Genomic DNA, 20,280 nt, shown 5'->3' on the forward strand with positions numbered 1-20,280 from the left:
AATGTACGTGTCAGAAACATTTAAGTGATAGATAATTAACACTTGAGTATTGATTTGGATTTGATAAATATTAGCTTATTAAATTTTTAGTGGCAAAGATTTAGACAATACTAATGTCAATTTTGAGTATTTTTAATGTTCCGAACATAACAGAGAAATTCATTTTACAAACGGACGACGTTTGGGCAACGTCGAGTATGTCCGTAGTCCATCAATTTCGATCGCTTTCGTTCAATTTGATTGCGCGGGATCTCTCTTTGGTTAAATTCGATGCTCTAAACTCATCGACAAAGCTTGTTTACCAAGCATAGACCATTTGGATAGTGTTTTGCTAGCGTCACATCCACTAACACATTGTCGTTCAATCGAGTCACATACGAACAACTTGTATTTGGTATATTTGATGTCCTGAAGGCATCAATATGATCCATTTTGTAATCAGAAAAAGCTTTAATCAATTCACTATGATAGAGGCACTCCGATCTTCGTTCTAAATGATATCTTTTTTACCAAAAAAATAGATCACCGTCTTCATTACTTTCATTGACCGTGCTACATATGTAGAGGTCAACAAAGGGTACCTTGTAGACCTGGGGTTAATATTTATCTAAGGGAACAAATTTGAATTCACCTTAGCTAACAGAGGGGTTTGTATTCTATCAGTCATATTCTATTGATTTATTACTCAATGATTTAAAGCTGCTAGGGAACATATGGGCTCTGACCATGATATTAGTTTAGTGGTGTCATTTTTGGCAAAATCATCCAGTTAGAGGGTTTCGGTCATAATTGTTTACCTGTGGTGCCATTTAGTGGAAACCACCGGTTAGAGGACACACATTCCACGACATTCTTACTGGTAAGAAACGGATTTAGAATGAATTCTAGTGATATTCTTGATAAGGCAATTGCTCTTTATAAGCTGAAGTCATCTTTTTTCACCTCGACAAATTATTATAAAGGGTGTATGTATATTTTGCTTTAAATATTTTGATATTTTTATTTCAATTTTAAATATTAACATTATTGAGTGTATTTCATTAGAATTTAGGAGGCATTTTCAAATATTTCGGGTCTCCTCCGGTTCAGATTTTATGTTAACACATTCATCATTGAGGTCCTTATGAGCAATTTTACTTCATTGGTTGAACCTGGTCGATTCTGTCAACTTGCCGCTAGAAGATCAAGTTCATTATCGGCTTTATGCTTTTATTAGTGAGTTTTTTTCTTATTATAGACCTTGAATGTCTAATATGAATGCATAAAATAAATATCCTGATCGATGATGCAATCATATATTTACTTGATAGTTCTTGTCGTGTCTACTCATATCTACTCACATAGAAGGATCATGCTCAAACTAAAATTCATATTTGACCCGTGCAGCATCCTCATATGTCACATATATGCATACATCATACTTGTTGGGGCCCATATGAATGTTCATATTTTAATGCATGAGCAGGGAGCATTTAAATATTTAAATACAATTATTTGCGCTAGGTGCTTGTTTCTAAAATTTGTTCAAAATTTTATTTGAAACTTGAGAAATGCCTTCAGTCTGCTTATACGAATATTGCGGATCTGGTGGCATGGTATTGAACTTCACTCATTGTACACCAGTAGTGCAGTGTAGCTCATTTTTGCCTTATGCAAGTTGTTGTTTTCCATAGTACTTGAATTACAAGAGTGTACTTTTATTTGCAAATGAGCTACACATTACATTAGGAGTCTTCCAATTGTTGTTAACAAGCAGAGTAATTAATCTGATGTAGTAGACTGGCACCACTAATTTACTCTCTTTTTATCAATGGCACACTATTTTTACTACTGATTCCATATTTTTTTCTTACAGGTGAACCGTAGTATTGCACTATAGGTTATTTGTTGTTATATATAGGTAGACTGTCGTACACTGGAGAACCTCCTGCATTTTCTTGCAGATATTTGTATTCATCACAAGCCTTTGTCTTGGCTTGTAAATAGCTTGTTATTTGTATGGAAAGTCTTCTATAGTGACTCTTATATGCTTGCACTCTTTGCATATCACTCGTCTTTGCTTGCAGGAGATTAGTGTACTTGATAGATGTTTGCTTATTGTTGGTTATAGGAATAATCTAGCGTCAACTACATATTATTCATCATCACCTGTAGGTGGACTACCATGCATATTACAAGTGCCCATGCTCGGTCTGCCATATTTGCTGCAAAGATTCTATGCGCATTTACAGGCTGTTGTGCATGACAAGGTTCCTATAGTAATTCGTAAGAGTTTGTATGTATTGTAGCTCTGTTGTGCTATAGGTGTTTGCATTTGCTGAAGTTCTTCTATATTCATAATGATCTATGGTCCTTGATTGTAAATGATATGTTGCACATCCACATTCACACAAGGTCCTTCATCCTTGCAGTATACCTACTATTGTTGCTTGCAAGCAAGCTGATGTATTTGTTACAACTCCTCATCAGTGTTTGCAGGGAATTCATTGCACTTAGATCATGTCCATTGTTATTGTTCATAGACGGCTTAGGGTGTTCATTTGCAGCTAAGTAACTTTAACTACATGCAAGCTGTATTTGCTTTGAACTCCTTAAGCACATCTTGTTTGGCAATTCATCGCATGTCGGTCGTCACTATTTGCAGTCGGGTTAACATATTTGTTGGTAATTGATTGACGTGAGTCATGGTTAGTATGTATTTATTACAACCTCCCCAAACATGTTATGTTGGCGAGCTGATTAAATGTCAACATTCATCGCTTGCGTGGTTTAATATGTTTGCTTGCATGTTGATGTTAATTGCAAGACGTTACTATATTCATCGCTTGTTGCCTATGAACACCTTTGTGTGAATTTTTATGTGCATAATGAGTTTCCTACAATGGCTTGCAGGTATTTACATTTTTTGCATGATGCACTATGTATGTTTGAATGGAATTAATTGTTTGCCAACAGATTGGTGTGCTTGCTTGGAATTAAATGATATTGACTGCACACAAACTTCATTCATTTCGAATTTATCGAATGCATTGAATTATTGTGCTCAATGTATCTCAAATCCTTACTTGTGAGGGCAGTTGTATTTACTTGCATAATTAATATGAACAACACTATACTTGTTCTCATTTGCAGGTTTACTTGGTTGAATATTCAAGTTGTTTTAATTTTATTGTTTATTATTTGTGTGCATCTAAGGATCTGTTCACCATTTGCCTTTGATTGCATGCTTATATTCAATTTTTTTTTTTTTTTGTATCATGATTTGTAGACTTATTTTTAGGTGTTAGGTCCAGTTTCCTGTTTATTGATTTAAGTTCAATTCCATGTGGTCCATTTTGCAAGTTCAGTTCATTATTATTTGATTCAAGTCAAGTCCTATGTTTAGTTTGAATTTCGGTAGCCTCCCAACGTCTCCTTATTTTTGAAAAAATTTAGGGAGCTGGGTCTTCCCACCACGCTGTGAAGAGCATGCATAGTAGGTGCCGGGCAACACTACAGTCATGGTTATTAGATCCCATCATTCTGCAGAGAGCATGTATGAGTCTTCGAGATACCTCCTTTAAAATACAAATTTTTGTCACAGGCATGATGGAACATACATAGGTACTTAGGGTTTTACCAGCCACGCTACAAAGAGCATATATAGGGCATGCATGCCTCGCCACAAGCACTGCATCAGGCTCCCTCCCACCATGCTTTGAAGAGTGTGTATGGGTGGTCCCTAGTGCGTCGCCAGCGCCGAAAACATGATTTTTAGACTTTTTTGAGTTTTGAAGACATCATACCTTGCGCAGGGGTGACGAAGGCAGCAATGTCGAATGGTTGTGTACAATCCGGAAGTATGCAGTAAGTAAACAGTGCGTACGTAGCAATCCGGAAGATTCTCTATGTTCGGATTCCACACAGAATAATTTCCCCTCGAATGGTTGTGGAGTTCAGTCAGTTTGAGCAAGGAACCGAAGGAAGTTGTGTGCAGGAAAGAAGATGAACCGAGAGCTCCGTTCGTTTCTCGTTTTATCAATGCAAGCGAAGGCGCGATCTAGGAGAGCATGAAGAGACAATTCAACGCCGAATGTACAAGGCATAGGTAAGTAGCAGACAGGATTTGCACAGGTATTTCTTATTTGATGATGATTTTTTTTTATTCTAATAAAGGTCAACAAAATGATAACAAAAAAAGTCAAATTCGTGTTCATTTGACCATAAAAAATATTAAAAACTTTGGTAAATTTCTAAAATGTGGCCCACCACTTACAACTTCCTTCACTATGTAACTCAAGTCTAGGTTGACTGCACACAATTCATGGAAAAAATCTAAAATTTTGGCTAAAAATTTCATCTCATCAATATCAAAATTCCATCACTATTTTTCTATAACCCAAAAGTTGGGCTAAAATTTCTTATACAAGTCTGAAATGTATGAATTCTCAATGGCATTGGTTTCATCTTGTCCAGAACATAACACTTTTATTATAATAACCTTAACTAGATTGGACGACCTCACCTGAATAGGTCCGATGTGTTTCATACTAAGGCTTCCGTTAGGAAGGCTTTTAAACTGCTTCTTGAAGCAGCTTTTTAGTACAAAAAATTTAATTTTTAAACTAAAATGCTACTTTAGAATCAGTAAAAAGTTATCCCAAACAAATCCTAAATTTGCGGAGCACGCCATCTTCCGCCCTTGAGATTTCTACAAGAATTTCATGTATTTCGTTGGATTTGAGAAGTTTGGATTTTTTTTCTAATGTTGTTGTTCCTAGTTGGTTGATGTGCTATCATTTTTTAGGATGTAGGCAGCTTAGCTTTCCCTAGCAATACAGTTATTAAGCTGAATAAAATCTGTCAAAAGACTTTGCAATTACAGAAAAAATCTTTTACTATTCAATCTCGACAAACAATAATCAAATACATAATATCAATTTTACAATCAACTTAAAAATGGATAAATTGGACATTCCTCAAACACAGAGGCTTCATAGAATAAAGACAATAAATTACAACAGCAAATCAATCCTCTAAAAGCCAAAACCCAGAAGTAAAATGTTCACTCAGAAGAAGCTCGCCAGAGTTGAGCCAAAGATCAAAGCAGTGAAGACTATGGACATGGCCGATTTATTCATCCTGCCATCAGAAGAATCACCATTGGTTGACTTCGAACCATTTCCTGCAACCACATAAGCAATTTACAATTTAAAAGATGATCGGTTTGTTATCACTCATTTTATCTTTCAAAAATGAAATCTTTTTTTATTTCTATATGCAAACAGCAAAATGGTCCTTGGAAGAAAATGATGTACCTGAAGGGGAGCCTGTAGGTGCGGCAGGGGTGTCGCTGGGAGTTGTTGATGGGGTGGTCGGAGTGGTTGGCGCCGCCGACGGGGACTTCGCCGGAGTGCTTGAAGACCCACCTGCCCCGGCTGACAGAAACAGAAACCAATCAAAAAAATTAGTCTTTTATGGTTCGGATTAATTCCAAATTGTTCAGAAGCATTTGTAACAGTAAGGAGAAATTGTTTACCCTTGCATTGGCTAGCAGGTGGTGTTTGAACCTTGCAAGCACCTGGAAGGGCTAAGGCTTGTGTTTGATTAATAGAAATGCCTACTATGGAGCCTCCTCCATTGAGCACTGTGCAGAGGCATTGAGCCTGCGCTTGCACAACGCTGGCAAGCTGGCTGCAACAACTAGACGAAGGAGTGGACGAGTTGCCTGAGATATAACTCAGACAAGGCGCAAGGCCGATGAGAGCTGTGGTGCAGCCGGTCTGGCTGGCGGCCGGAATCCAGAGTGAAGCCGCCATGACCACGGTCGCCAGGATGATCTTCATTGCTTCTTTTGCCATCACTTGTGTTAGAAGCTTGATGATGATGATGATGATGATGAGGAGGAGGAGGAGGAGGAGGAGGAGGAGATGGCTGTGGTGGTGCCGGAATAGAAGGGGTGAGGGGGAACTTATAGTGCTGTGTTTTTGATAGGCTGGCAAATGCAAATGAAGAAGGCGTGTTCTGTTTTTGGGTGGGTAAACAACTTCCTGCTGCAATTTTTTATTGGGAAAGTAGTTAAGTGTTCCTTGTAGACCAGATAAAGGGTTGAGTGTTCAATATTAACAGATTAATGTGCCGTTATATTGAGAAATAAAAGTTGAAAAAACTTAGTGTTTTAATAGTCCTTTTATTCTTTTAGTTTTTAACTTTAGGTGAGATTGTATTTATTCATTTGTCTATTATGCTTAACTTGAAATGATTTTATTCATCCATTTGTCTCTTATGCTCAACTAAGCTCCCCAATATTCAGCAATATTTAATAAGAGGTGATGCATCCATCCAAACATGTTTGAATCTCGAGATAATATTTGAATTATAAATTTTTAAAATTTAATTTATGGACATCTTAAATTTGAATTTGGCAAACTTATAGTCAAGTTGAACACGCTGACATGCAAATCCAACAATACGAAAAGTAATTTGATCAAGATCCAAACTAACTCGAATCAAGCACTTAAAACTTATTTAGAAACTTTGGGGCATTAAGTGAATGACCAAGTGATCAATAAATCTTATATGCTTATAGTTAAATTGAGAGGCTCGTGAGATGAAACTAGTATGCTCAAAATCATTTGATTCCAAGGTCTTTTAGGCCCCAACTATTGAATGAATGGTTTAAGGTCAAAAAATTCAATATGGGGCATTTGATGGAGTCTTATGAAAATTTGGTTGAATTTATCAAAATATCAATATCAAAAAATTGTAAGTTGAGTCTCATTATCCATGCGAGAGGGACCTAGATTTGAGTTTGAAAAGAGATCAAAGCTGTAAAGGACTCTAGAGCTCTATATGATGTTTGACACTAACAATCACTGTTAATCACTGTCGTTCTCCAACTATTGTTGCCAGCTCATAGTTGCCTGACTATCATCATCTGATCATTATCATCGAATCATCACTATTTGACCATTGTCATTTAGCCATCATAGTCCATTCATCATAAATTGGCCATCATTATCTAATTATTATCGCCAGACCACTGTTGTTGCTTGACTAGTGTTGCCCAATTGACATATTCTGACTACTACACAATCCCTCCATTATTTCTCCAATAATCTATACTTTAACTATAAGAGATCAAACAAGTGATCCAAATATTATAATCTCGCCTTTTTTAGTTGTTCGAAAAATCAAGCTTCTGTAACTTCAAGTACATGTAAATTATTTAAATTGGGTCGGCCCTCATGTTTTTCTCACTAATATTTTCTTTCATCTGTATGTGTTGAATTTTCATACAAAATAAGAACATAAAATTCTCACCGCCATGATGAATTTTCTAACAAGTAATATATGATACCAAAGTTGCACATGATTGAGAATAAGTTTGGGTGACTCGTGACTCGTGCAAACTACACAATAATGCACGCACTTGATTTGTTATAAGTAATGAAAAAGCTCTTTTTCTAGTTGAAGTGATGACTGATAATAGAACTTCTATGTGATTGAGAGATTATTTAGATGCACCTCTTTGTGGTTGGAGAATAGTCTTGTAACAGAGTGGAGTTTCTTAATGAAATTCCAGCCATTATATCAAAAAACACCTCGATGTTTAAGAGTTTAGCATCTTTTACTAAGGGGTTTTACAAATCTGATATTTTTCATCGACCAATGCTAATGCTCGAGATCCATTGTTGCCTCTTGTTCAATGCCCGCAATGAATTGACGTTTATTCCCCACCATCATTCAATGTCCATAATTGCCCCTTATCGACATCCATCGCCAATCGTCGACAAAAGCATGAACCATCATTATTATAGAAAACCCCTTACATTCTAAATATTTAAATATATCATAATCTCACATCATCATATCACGAAATGACAGATCATTACAATTCTTAATCAAAATCACTTTCGACGAAACTAGCCCCCATAATTTTTTCCACACGGCATCTTTCACATAATAAAATTTATATCAAGTAAACTAAGACGACGCAAGCTTCAATTCGTCCAATCACCCCAAATTTTCTAGCACGCAACAATATTGATTCGCCCACTAGCATATCATGGCTTACTTAATCTCCAATATTCCACCTTCTCTAACATGTCATGCTGCAAATAAATAATGCACAGAGAAATATTTTCTACCATTTGGAAGAAGAGTTGGTAATGGCGGCTTCTCAAAAACTATTTTCAATTTGTGCCTTTACGTAGTTTGATGGCCAACCTTTCTCACATGGCAAGCTTTTACAGGTTGTCTTACTTCAGCTTCTAATTGGATTTATCTTTTCTTATAACTGTTTGACTCTGATTTTCAATTCCTCTATCGATCGTTAGAGAAGAGAAGGGAAGAGAAGCTTTCTTTCCTCATCTATGATAGTTTCTTTGAGGTTAGTTAAGCTACTAACATTATTTAGTTTTATAAATAAAGTAAGCATAAATAAGTGATTAACAAACGTAATCTTTGGAGCAGATTTTATTGATTTGGCTTAAAGGAATCAATTATGATCTTCTTCTTTTTTTTTTGCATAATTTTTTGGAAATAATATGTAGATTTTTAATTAATGAGATAAATAAATTGATGCTGAAAAAAAAAAAGAAATATAAATCTGATTTAAAGAGCATAAATGCCAAAAAGAGTTGGTGAGTAGGTGGTCAAAAACAAGTAGAAAGATATTATTTGCTTCCTTCCTTGCTTCTTCCTACAAGCAATAAAAGGTTGCTTCTAGATAGAAAAATATGTTTCAAGAATTATTTATTTCAGAAAAATAAAGCATTACAGAAAATTTTTATATAAAAAGTTCTAATTAAAAATGGTTGTTATAAGGGCATCTCCAACCAAAAATTTCATTTTTCACTCCAAAATGCACAGAAACTCAAAAATGTTGTGATTCATCTCCAATCGAACTCCATTTTGCGGGCTTCTGCAGAGTTAATGGTCTTTCTCCTCTTTGGCACGTTTCTTCGGCAAATTCGGTTGAGACAGAAAAATAGCGTTGGTGAACAGTGTCACGCTAATATTGGCGTTGCACTGTTCATCCACAAGCAAATTGCGGAAGATTTGACGTTCGGCTGAAGCGACCGAACGACGACGCCATAGGCATGTTTGATTTTAGGTTGGAGATGCTCTAAATTTCAAACTGATTTATAAATTTTTTCAACTTGATATTTAAAAAAGCTATCAAAATAGCCTAAGCAAGCTTTGATTAGCCGCGTTTCAGAAGTAAAAAAAGAAGTATTGACGATTAAACTAACTTGTCAGCTCTTGAAACTTCTCACTTTGCCTGATTTGATCACAGTTGGCTAAAGTTGGTGATCTCCATAACCAACCTTTGATCTACCACTTCGTCAATCCAACTATATAATCAGCTTAATCATTCTAACTAAAAACAGAAAATCCTGAACTTAGAACAAGCAATCTGCTAGCTAGCTAGCTTCACAATCTGTTATCAGAAAATACCAAGCCATAGCCATGAAGAGCTACTCATCAGCTTTCTTCTTCTTTGTCATCATCTTCTTCTTCTCTGCTCATCTTCCTTTGTCAAATGGGCAGCAGATCTCAACACAATGTACAGGCTTACTTTTACGCAGCTTCACACCCTGTTTAAATTTCCTTACTGGAAGCACTAATGGAGGTGGTTCTCCTTCATCAGAATGCTGTAAATCTCTTGGTTCTCTTATCAGTAGCAGCACACAGTGCGCTTGCCTTGTAGTGACTGGTTCAGTGCCTCTAAGTGTGCCTATTAATAAAACGCTTGCCATCTCACTTCCTCGCCTTTGCAAGAGCACATCTGTTCCACTTCAATGCAGTCCTGGTTTGTTAATTCTTCATTGTTCTTTCTCTTTTTAGTAAATTTCTGTAGATTTTACGTGCTGCAAATTGATTTCAGAAGATTAAAAAGATCATTTTGATCTTTAATAAAAAGTCAAAAAGATCATTTTGATCCTCTTCTCTTCGAATTTAACAATTTTCAATTATTTGCAGATGTGGGATCACCAATTCCAGGTCCAGGTCCAACCAGCTATTCACCTTCTCTTCCTCCACTGCCACCTCAGAGCTATACACGTAAGCCACCTTTTTCTTCAACGCTATAGCCATAGAATCAAAAATGGACAGTACAAATTCAACCGTTAAAAAAAAAAGTTTTTTTTTTTTTTGACCTTTTCCTTTCTCCTCCTTGCAGCTCCTGCCGGAGTAGGGGACTCAGCACCACCGTCCAGTACTGTTCCATCTTCGCTATCTCCTCCGGCGATCACATCTCCACCGTCCCCACCTACCACTCCGGCAGACCAGGGGTCGAGTCAGGGAGGGTCTAGTCAGGGGCTACAGCCATTGATTCTCCCTAGTTCAGCTTTCAAGATTTCAGCCGTACACTCCTCCATTGTAGTGATGTCTATGCTTGCAATGATATTCTTGTTTTAGTTTGAATATTTTGAATTTTTTTGCTATTTTTTCTAATTTTTTTTAGGGTTCGAATCAGAGATTATTATTGTTTTAGACTTTTAGAATAATTTGGTGTGGTATGCTTTTAGCATTATTCTTTGTTTGATGTTAGATTGTACAATAATAAAAATAATAAAATGATTTCTTCCTGCTGTAAAATTTTCTTTCATATCATTTCCCAAATTGAAAAGAAATTGTAGCTCAAAATCTTATTCTCTCAATTTAATAATAAGACTTTATTTCACTATTTGGGATATTTTTCTTACTGTTTTGTAAAGTTATTGTAGAGACTCATCGATGCTTAGCTCAGGTTGTGGGCGTGTACAATTGAGAGCCTCCCAACCTGTGCTCGATTCCCCTCGAGCAGCAGCGCTTCTTAAGTGAGGCCCAATCAAGAGCGGGCTAGGATGTTTTTAGGTCAATTGATGATTAGGCACGCAGTCAAACGCCCTTTCGAGAAAGGCAGCGGGTAGATACTCTGTTCAAAAAAAAATTATTGTAAAGAAAATAACTTTTTAAAATTGTTGTAGAAAGTAGTTTTCTAGTATAATAATTTTTTGAAAGCAACAAATAAGTAGTAGCCAAATATAAATTATGATTGCAGTGTAAAAAGAAAAACATTATGAAAGTTGTCACAAACGAAGCCTAAAATATAACTCATCTTTTCTAGATTGTATGAGACATCTGAGGCTTCATTTAAGACAACTTTCTTACTAATTTCTAAAATAAATTTTTAGTAAAAAAATTGTACTTAAAAGTTGTTTTAAAAAATTGTAAGAAAATTGTCACAAACGAAACTTTAATATTGCAGTATATATATATATATATATATATATATATATATATATATATATTATATTGCAGTAGATTTTACTTATTTTAAAAGACAAATTATATATAAAGTCATTAAATATATGAAATGGAGTTTATTAAATCAATAGAATAGCTAGCACTCATTCATCAAGAAGAAACTAAAATATCAAAAAAAAAAAAAAATCAACTACATCTATAATAACTGACACAAAATACCAGCTAAGTTTTAATTTACTGAAGAGCTAAAACTAATACAAAAATATTGAATGAAGAATTTGCTGCTGCTGCAAATGTCTACTAATTAGCTTGGTAAGCTCTGCTAAGACAAATATTAATAAAAAAAGGATTTATAATGCAAACTCAATGATATAAATGGTAAAAATGCACGATCTATAGTGTGACATTAATATAGAAAACATTATTATTGTTGCATGCTAGAAAATACGCGGCGGTAGAGTTTATGAATTCGCGTCCAAACGTTGCACGAATATTCAGCACACAAAATGAGAAATGAACACAAAGGTTTCTACGTGGAAAACCCGAAAGGCTGAAAGAGGGAAAAAACCACGGGGTCTCACCCAATTGTAAAGTTCCACTAGTGTTTGTTTGAAGTACAAAGGTTGATCCGTCTTACAAATCAAGACGATCAGTTTACAATCAACTTCTCACAAAGTTACAAAGTTCTGCAAATTCCCGGCGTTTCCCGAAAATTCGGCAGAGTTCCAGCGTCTTCAGGCGACGGGAAGAGCTCTGGCGGTGGTCGAGGAGGAGCTTCTTCCTTCTTCTCTCTCTTCACTTGAGTCCCCTTTGTGAAGAATGAGGGCTCTATTTATAGTTTTTCTGGAGTGGCATGGCTCGTAAATAGGTGTGAGATCAGGGGCGAATAGGGAGTGGTTTGAATGGACGGCCGATATTGAACCCTTCGATCGTGCACCGTTCGTTGGACATTTGGAGGCCTTAATGATGTCGGAATTCGGCTATCTTGGGCTAGTTGGATTCGTCTCGTCGAGCCGTTCGATTCGAGTATAAGCTCATTAAAATCGGAGACCGTTTGGTAACTCAAATTGCGGTTTGAACCTTCCAACAGCGCTTCGGGTCCGTGATTTGGACCCATTTGGGCTCGGATTGGGTCGAATTTGGTGTCGTTGGGTTCGTATTTCCGAGACGCTCAGTTTGACTGTAAGGTCGCTGAAATCGGAGTTCAGATGCTCCTGAATTTAATCTTTGAAATTTCCAATTAGTTTTTTGCCTTGAGATTCGTGCCCGATCAAGATAAATTTGTGATGACGTATCAATTATAATATCGAATTAAAATAACATTACATGACATAAATCATAAGAAAATATCGAATATTCTATAAAGATTTGTAGTTTAGTAGTGTTCATATTCCTTCGTATAGAAAGAATAGACACATCAATGTATTTACATGCTAATACATCCATGTTCAACAATGTTCAGCGACGTCATGCAAGTACAGAAATGACTCATCAACCATTTTTATATGTTACGTGTCTGAATATTTCGTGGCTGTAAAGAGATATGTGCTTAATTAGCGTCCAAATTTTATACGAATATCCATCATATGTACACAAATAAGAGAGAGGTGCAAGAATCATAAAAGACATCAAGATTTTCATATAAAAACTCCAAAAAGGAGAAAAATCATGAGGTCTGGCCCGGTTAAAATGATTCTATCAGTATTTATAGTCAATTACAAATGATGTCCTTCGTCCGAGGAATGTCTTAATTGGATTGATGCAGCAAATATACATCTTATAAAGCACATTACATGGTGGGAGTTGCTCTAAAAAGAATGTTGGCTTGTTCATTTGGTCGATAGGATCTTAGTCGAGCGAGCTGTAGTCGGGCGATGGTGGTAGAGGGACCATTGTTGGGTGATAGAGGTTAGAGGGATTATATTCGGCTGGTGATGATGGTCGGAGGGATCATAGTTGGTGGGCTACGGTGGTCAGAGGGACTGTAGTCAGCGGACAACGATGGTCAGAGGGAGCGTAGGGTGCTGGCGATGGTGGTCAAAGGGACTGTAGTTGACGTGCAATGGTGGTCGAAGGGACCATAGTCGAAGGGTGACTGAGGTCGTTGTAGTCGGGCGACTGTGGTAGAGTGGACCGTTGATAGGTGATAGAGGTTAGAATGACTATAGTTGACAGGTGATGGTGGTCGTAGGGACTGTAGTTGGCAGGCGATAGAAGTTGGAGGGATTGTAGTCGGTGGAAGACAGTGGTCGGAGGAACTATAGTTGGCGGGCAATGGATGTCGGACAAAGACTCGGTGATGTCTGTTGGACAGAGGACCAACAACGATCATTGGGGAGAGTTCAAGAATCGATGGTTTCGTCGCGAGGGTTCACCGATGGGGGAGCTCTGGGATGCTTCATGCCTCAAAACTCTTTTGAGTCTCTAGCTCAGGGTGTAAGCCTCTAAAAGTCTTAGCCACTCTTTCATATGAGAATATGGAGTATATTTATAGATTTTGAGTGGTATGCTTTGTAAATATGGAGAAAATCCAGAGCAAATTTGGTGTGATCCATTGGACTGCCCTGTAAAGGCTGTTTTCCTTCCGGATCGTCCGGGAAGAAGTGGATCGTCTGGGACGATCGGTACAGGTTGTGAAGAAATCTGTATGGTTCGTCTGGACAAACCTGGGTTGGTCTGGACGAACCGTTGAGACGAACCAGACAGAGAGTTTCGTCCAGGGACGAAGAAATTGGAATTAAATTTCGTCTGGACAAAATAAGTCCAGTGGGCACATCGTCCCGGGACGATGTGCGATCGTCCAGGACGATCGAGTGGATATTTATGGATTTGAGCTCGTTTTTGAAGAAAGAGAATGCCCAGGAGAGAGAAAATCGTGGAAAGAAGAAGAAAAAAGGATTTTTGAGCAACTCCGGTCCGTTTTCGTCCGTTGCTGTAGTTGGGAAAGTTGATCGACTCGAGGTAAGGCACATTCCACCTTTCTCAATTTTCAGAAACGTGGATTTTGACGACTTTTATGTTCCGGATTTTGTTTCCATTAGCGAATTTCTGGTATTATTTTCTTCTGACAAAGTTTTTACCGCGTAACTTTTGGTATGTTTTTTAGATGATAATTATGCACATTTTGGATATTTTTTGGAAGATTTTAAACGGATATTTTGAATTCTGCGGCGTTTTAATTGAATTGCAAATTATCTGGATGTTGAAAAATTTTACTTCAGTACAGTAAAAGTCTTATAATGTTGTTGTGGATATTCTGTGATAATTTGGTAAATTTCTGAATCTGTGATTTTTGTGTAAATTATGTATACTGCCGTTATGCCGTCGATTTTTCGTACGAATTTCGATTTTTCTGAATTGATACATTAAATGAATTGAAATGTTTGTATGCTATCAGAAGGGAGTTATAAGGGGCCAGGATCTTTTGAGATTCTGTCTGTGCCAGGAAAATCTAAAATCTGAAATGAGCTCTGAAATCTAAAAACAAGTGCTGTTCCGGAATTCCGAATATCTGTTCTGTTCTGTTCTTGTGCTATAAGCACAAAGGGAGGCATAAGGGGACAGAATCCGTAGAGATTCTGTCAGTGCTTGAGAATGGAGGCATAAGGGGTCAGAATCCGTTGAGATTATGTCAGGGTCAGGGAATCTAATATGAATTATCTGATATGAATGTGATTTTATCTGATTTCTGTACGATTTTGATTATTCCGTACGATACTGTTTGCTCTGTTAATTGAAAGCTTTATGATATCTGTTCTGAACTCTGATTTGAAATGACTTCAGTTTTCTGTATAAGTTATTTGATTTCTGTTGATCAAGTATCTGTTCTGTCGGTTCTACGATTTTCATACGGCTATTTTTTGATGTATTTTCTGATGTGAAATTCTGACTATTTTGATTGGTGAGTGATGTCTTGCTGAGTTGTTAGCTCATCCTTGTTTTCTTCGTGGTTTTCAGGTTCTGGGAAAGTGAAGGAAGTCTTGGACTAGAAGTTTTGTGTTTGATCTAAGATTAGGTATTTTGTACTTTTGATTTTTGGTGCAGTCATGACTTTTCTGTTCTGTTATTTTTGTCTGAAGTCATGGATTGTATTGTATATGATTGTTTTGATGAAAGAAAAGATAGATGAACTGTTCTATATTTGGATGTTTATAGTAGCTCTGTATTTTTCTGTCTGTTTAATATTTGGAAGAAAGTCTGAAGCAAAATCCAAAACTAGATCCTGGATTTCAATAGTTCCGTCGCGGCCCGATGCGAGCGGGATCCGTCCCGGTCGGGTTGGGTCGTGACAGGCCCAACATGATTCTCTCGATCATAGATCGTTTGTTGAATATTTAGGTGTCGTAATGATGTTAGAATTAAGCGATCTTGGGCTTATTGGATTTAACTTATCAAGTTGTTTAATTCAACTATAAGCACACTATATTTGAATATCATTTGGTCGTTCAATAAATACACTAAAGCTTTCAAATATGCTTCGGTCCCTTGATTTGGGCCCATTTGGGCTCGGATTGAACCGATTTTGGTGTCATTGGATTCATCTCCTTAGGACATTCAGTCTGAGTATAAGTTGAAAGAAATTGGAGTTATGATGGTCCCGAATTTAATTTTAAAAGACGTCAACTTGAATATACATCAAGATTCATGCTCGATCAACTATAATTTTTGGCCATGTATCAATATAATAACTTTTACGTAGTCGGTCTATCAAGATGATCGGAACAAGAGAAAAATTTTCACCCACCTAGTTGATTCAACTGACCTCCAAAAAAAGTTCTCTCTCTGAATCCTTTAGCCTAGTTAAAAATCATATAAATAAGAGGGTAATACGTACTGATATTAAGATTTCACACACAAGCCCATACAATTGTACATTACACCTTGAGCAAGTGTTATAACGAGGGCAAGTTTTAAGACTAAGCATGATTATAAATTGTATTAAGAGCTTAAGCATCTTTTAAAAAAAATTTAAAAATAGGCAAAGTCGCCCGTTTAACGGGCGACTTACTAGTCTAGTCATCTTCAAAAAAAATTTAATTTTTTTTTTCAAAAAAATTTTAAATTTTTTTTTCAAAAAAATAAAATTACTGTAGCAAGTCGCCTGTTAAACGGGTGACTTGCTACAGTTAAATATTACTTTTTTAATAAATTATTTCAGAAATTCTTAATTTTTATAAATTTACTATATTTTTTAGCTAAAAGTAGAATTTACTACATTATGTTAAATGTTAATTCAGATTTAGTAATTCTTGAGAGAATTACTATCTAAAAACTTTTTGGCATGAAAAATGTTAAAATTTGCTAAATTATGATACATTCTTTAGCTATTTGTTTCAGCATTTATGGTTTGTGAGAGGAAGAAATCCTTAACTTTATTAATTCCTGTAAGGGATGGAATTTAGCAAAGCCTAGATTTAACCTATAGTGGGAGGTTGAAATGGGATTATCAAAGCAAGTGGATTTAAAATCTCCAAATGAACTATTGGTGGGATTTAAGCTAAATCATGCTTAAAGAGTGCATAAAACAAGCCCCTAAGGTTGTTTTTTTCTATTTCTGTTCTTCTGATCTTTGCGTGTATATTCTCCCATGCTAAGTTGCTCAAGCTATTTGTGCACAAAGATGTTTTATGTTTTGTGTGTATGTCTGTTTATCTGCCATAATTTGTTGTAGATCTTTCGATATTCCAGCCGAAGGGATAATTTGAGTAATATAAAAATATTTGTAATGAATCTTTTTCATATAATTTTCTGTTCTGATTCAACTTAATTTCCCCCCTATAGATTTCATGAGTTGCCAGAATTCGATGAAGCAAAGAGGAGTTGTCGGAGGCCTTTGGCTAGCCACAATGAGCGGCGCAGAAAGAGCTCTTCTGAGTCTAAGGGAGAAGGCTCAAGCCGCTGCATGCAGGCAGATCAAGGTGGGAAGGTGCCGATGCACCTCCCTGGAAATCAAAAGTACAAGCATTTTCTGAAATAAATTAATTATATAAATTATATTTTACTGAACGGGCGACTTGCTACAGTAATTTTATTTAAAAAAAAAATATTTTAAATTTTTTTGAATGCTGACTAGACTAGTAAGTCGCCCGTTTACCGGGCGACTTTGCCTATTTTTAAATTTTTTAAAAAAACATGCTTAAATTCTTAATACAATTTATAATCATGCTTAATCTTAAAATTTTCCCTTATAACGCCCCTAACGAAGAATCATACTTTTATCATTTAACAATCAAATGTAGCCTAACTCAGTGTGCGCTATTTGAAAGTCCAAATTCAATTGAGATCCGAAGTTACACTAAGTACCAATGAAGTAGAGATTCATAAATAAAATAGGCCTACATTAACTACACCCAAATATAGTGATGTCAAAATCGGTTCACGAGTCAGATTTGTGTCGAATCCGAAATTGACCCGATAGTAGTTGATCCTGACCCATTTTTGCAAATGGGTCAGAAATTTTAACCCGGATCTGACTCACACGGTTTACCAGGTAGACCTGAGCGCGGACACGTTCTCATTCAGGCACTGAGCAGCGCCGACAGCAGCGTTAGCGGGACTTGACGCAACGGTGAAACAGGTAGCGCGGTCAGCGCGTTTTTACTGGATCATTATGGGTCATTCCCAGGTTTTCGAGTCAATCTAAACCCGATCTGATTTTTGAAACGTGTCGGTTTGTTAAACTCGAACCCAACCCGTTTCACAAACGTGTTGAGCCTAACCGGGAATTTTTGGGCCGGGTTCGAGTCATATTTTTAGGTCGTGTCAAATATTGACAGCTCTACCCAAATATTAAGCTTTTAATTAAAGCTTCATTTGGGATGCCTTTATATCATTATTTTTTGTTTGTTTAAAAAAAAATTATATTAAAAATAATTTTATAAAACAATAAGAAAGTCATTCCAAATGAAGCCCAGTCAAATTAAGTATAACTACTTTTTACATGATCTAGTTGTGATAATATCAAGGTTTACAAAGCAATGGTGCGAACAATTTTCAAGAAAGAATTTTTTTTTTAATTTTCAAGAAAGAATATGAGCAACAGAAAATTTATAATTAAGAACATGGGCGAATCCCCATTGTCTTGCGGGGGGGGAGGGGGTGCAAATAAAAAAAATTATTTTAGAGGGAATAGTTTGGAATATTTTGGGTATTTTGCCCCCTCTAAAAAAAAATTTTGCCCTCATTTTATCAATCCTAAGCATCTTTGTCCATCCCCTACAAAAAAAAAATTTGCCCACGCTGAAAAAAGAAGCTGGATCCGACCCTGATTAAGAATAATAATAATGGTCGTGAACAATGGGGAAAATTAATAAAGGGAAGATGAAAAAGAAGACAAGAGAAGAAAACATGCTTGCAATGAAGAGAGAGACTCGCAGCCTATTGTGGGTGTTAATGCTAGAAAAGTGAATGAAAACGAGGAGAGATTATTACGTGTGGGGTCTGGATATAGAGAATCGTTAGGTTTTGTGACTGTGAATATTAAAAATGCAGTGGTGAACAGTAAAAGAACAGTCGTGAACAAGTACTTTTCCTGTTCATAGTTATAAAACCGAACGGTTCTCTATATCTAGACTCTGCACGTAATAACCATCGGAGATGGAGAGGGTGGATAAGAGTTGGGCCAGTTCGGTTTGTTGCACTAGATCTGTGAATGGCCCCTCAATCTGATTCCTGCAAGCCAACATCAATGCAAAGTAAAAGAGTAGTAACTAGGGCGAACAACGAGCACGCATGTTGGTTTCTATATTATTCAACGCTCTTCACTGTTCTTCATCAGAGCTTCCAGATATGAATGGTTTCTGCAATGTAGCTGGGAAAGTTTGCCAACTCAAATGGTGGCTTACCAGCAATATCCATGATTGTAAGTGGGTAAGAATCTTTCAAGCGCGCAAATGCCAGACTTATGAGAAAAATATTTTGAGATCAGATTTGAAAACAGTAAACAAAAGTAGTTGAGAGAAGATTCAAGAAAGTTGAACGCAAATAGTTGTGACAAAGCTATCAATGATCATACAAATTAAGTTCGAGAGCAGAGGTTAGATCAAAAACATGTTGCATTTAGGGTTTCTTTCCTCTAATCAAGAAGATTATACATGCAAGAACCAAGTAGTGCCTTCTTCAAGCTCCTTCTTTTAGGTTTCCTTTTGGACAGTTTTTTTTATGTTTTCTAAAGTAAATTTCTAGTACAAAAAATTTTAGTTTAAAATATTTTTTACTAATTTTTTTTTTTTAGAAAAGAGTAAGAAAGTTATCTCAAACAAAATCTTAGTTTCTTATTAAATTTTATATGAACATAGATATAATCTGATGGAGTTTTAAAATCTTGTTCAATTTTTTTTTTTTTATCGAGTTAAAGACATGACTAAGCATTAAACAATCATAATTAATTATTTGTTTAATGCTATTAGATGTTATGTAAGTTATTTAGAAAATTTTAAATATTAGTATGAAATTATATAAATCTTTATATCTACCAATTCATTTGCTATTTTCATTATATTTACACCTCTAATAAAATACACAATTTTTCAAGTATATAAAATATTTCATCATATTTATACCTTTTATAACAAACCTATTTTTTAGAATTTAATAAATATAATAAATTTGATACAAGAATATAGAATAAGTCATCAAATGAACTATCAAACAAACATTAAATGAATTGATGAGTTATATATTTCTTAAGCTCAATTAAGAAATATGCTTTAAATAAGTCTTATGTTTTATGCATTTGCATCATTAATTATTCTATAAATTAAGTTAAGCTTCCATTAATATGGCATTAAATCAAATGATTGCTATTATTTATTAAAACAATGGAGATCAAAGGTTATGCCTTACAATCATTTTCTTATTCAAATCATGCATTAACTTGATTGATTTCCACATTAGATCTAAGATCAAGCATAGCACTGATATAATAATGATCGACTAATAAAACATTAATAGATATCATTATTTAATCAAGCATTCATAATACATAATAGGTAGAGAGAAGTTGTTTTGACAGACAAACTTGTCAAAAAAATACATAAAATTAAA

General features: G+C 35.8%; 2 protein-coding genes across 2 annotated transcripts; one reads left to right on the plus strand and one right to left on the minus strand.

Moving 5' to 3' along the window:
* Window positions 1–4,858: 4,858 nt before the first annotated feature.
* Window positions 4,859–6,051, minus strand: LOC110102460 (non-specific lipid-transfer protein-like protein At2g13820). The gene is made up of 3 exons (XM_020830803.2): window positions 5,519–6,051; window positions 5,298–5,417; window positions 4,859–5,164 (listed from the first exon to the last, which is right to left on the minus strand). The coding sequence occupies exons 1-3, from the start codon at window positions 5,838–5,840 to the stop codon at window positions 5,049–5,051; spliced, it is 558 nt and encodes a 185-aa protein (XP_020686462.1). The 5' UTR covers window positions 5,841–6,051; the 3' UTR covers window positions 4,859–5,048.
* A 3,340-nt stretch (window positions 6,052–9,391) lies between these two features.
* Window positions 9,392–10,482, plus strand: LOC110102457 (proline-rich receptor-like protein kinase PERK2). Its single transcript, XM_020830799.2, has 3 exons — window positions 9,392–9,796; window positions 9,967–10,047; window positions 10,166–10,482. Exons 1-3 carry the CDS (start codon window positions 9,454–9,456, stop codon window positions 10,402–10,404), a joined length of 663 nt encoding a protein of 220 aa, XP_020686458.1. The 5' UTR covers window positions 9,392–9,453; the 3' UTR covers window positions 10,405–10,482.
* Window positions 10,483–20,280: the final 9,798 nt, after the last annotated feature.

This window comes from Dendrobium catenatum, unplaced genomic scaffold (assembly GCF_001605985.2).
Source record: "Dendrobium catenatum unplaced genomic scaffold, ASM160598v2 fragScaff_scaffold_716, whole genome shotgun sequence".
NCBI classification, from domain to species: domain Eukaryota; kingdom Viridiplantae; phylum Streptophyta; class Magnoliopsida; order Asparagales; family Orchidaceae; genus Dendrobium; species Dendrobium catenatum.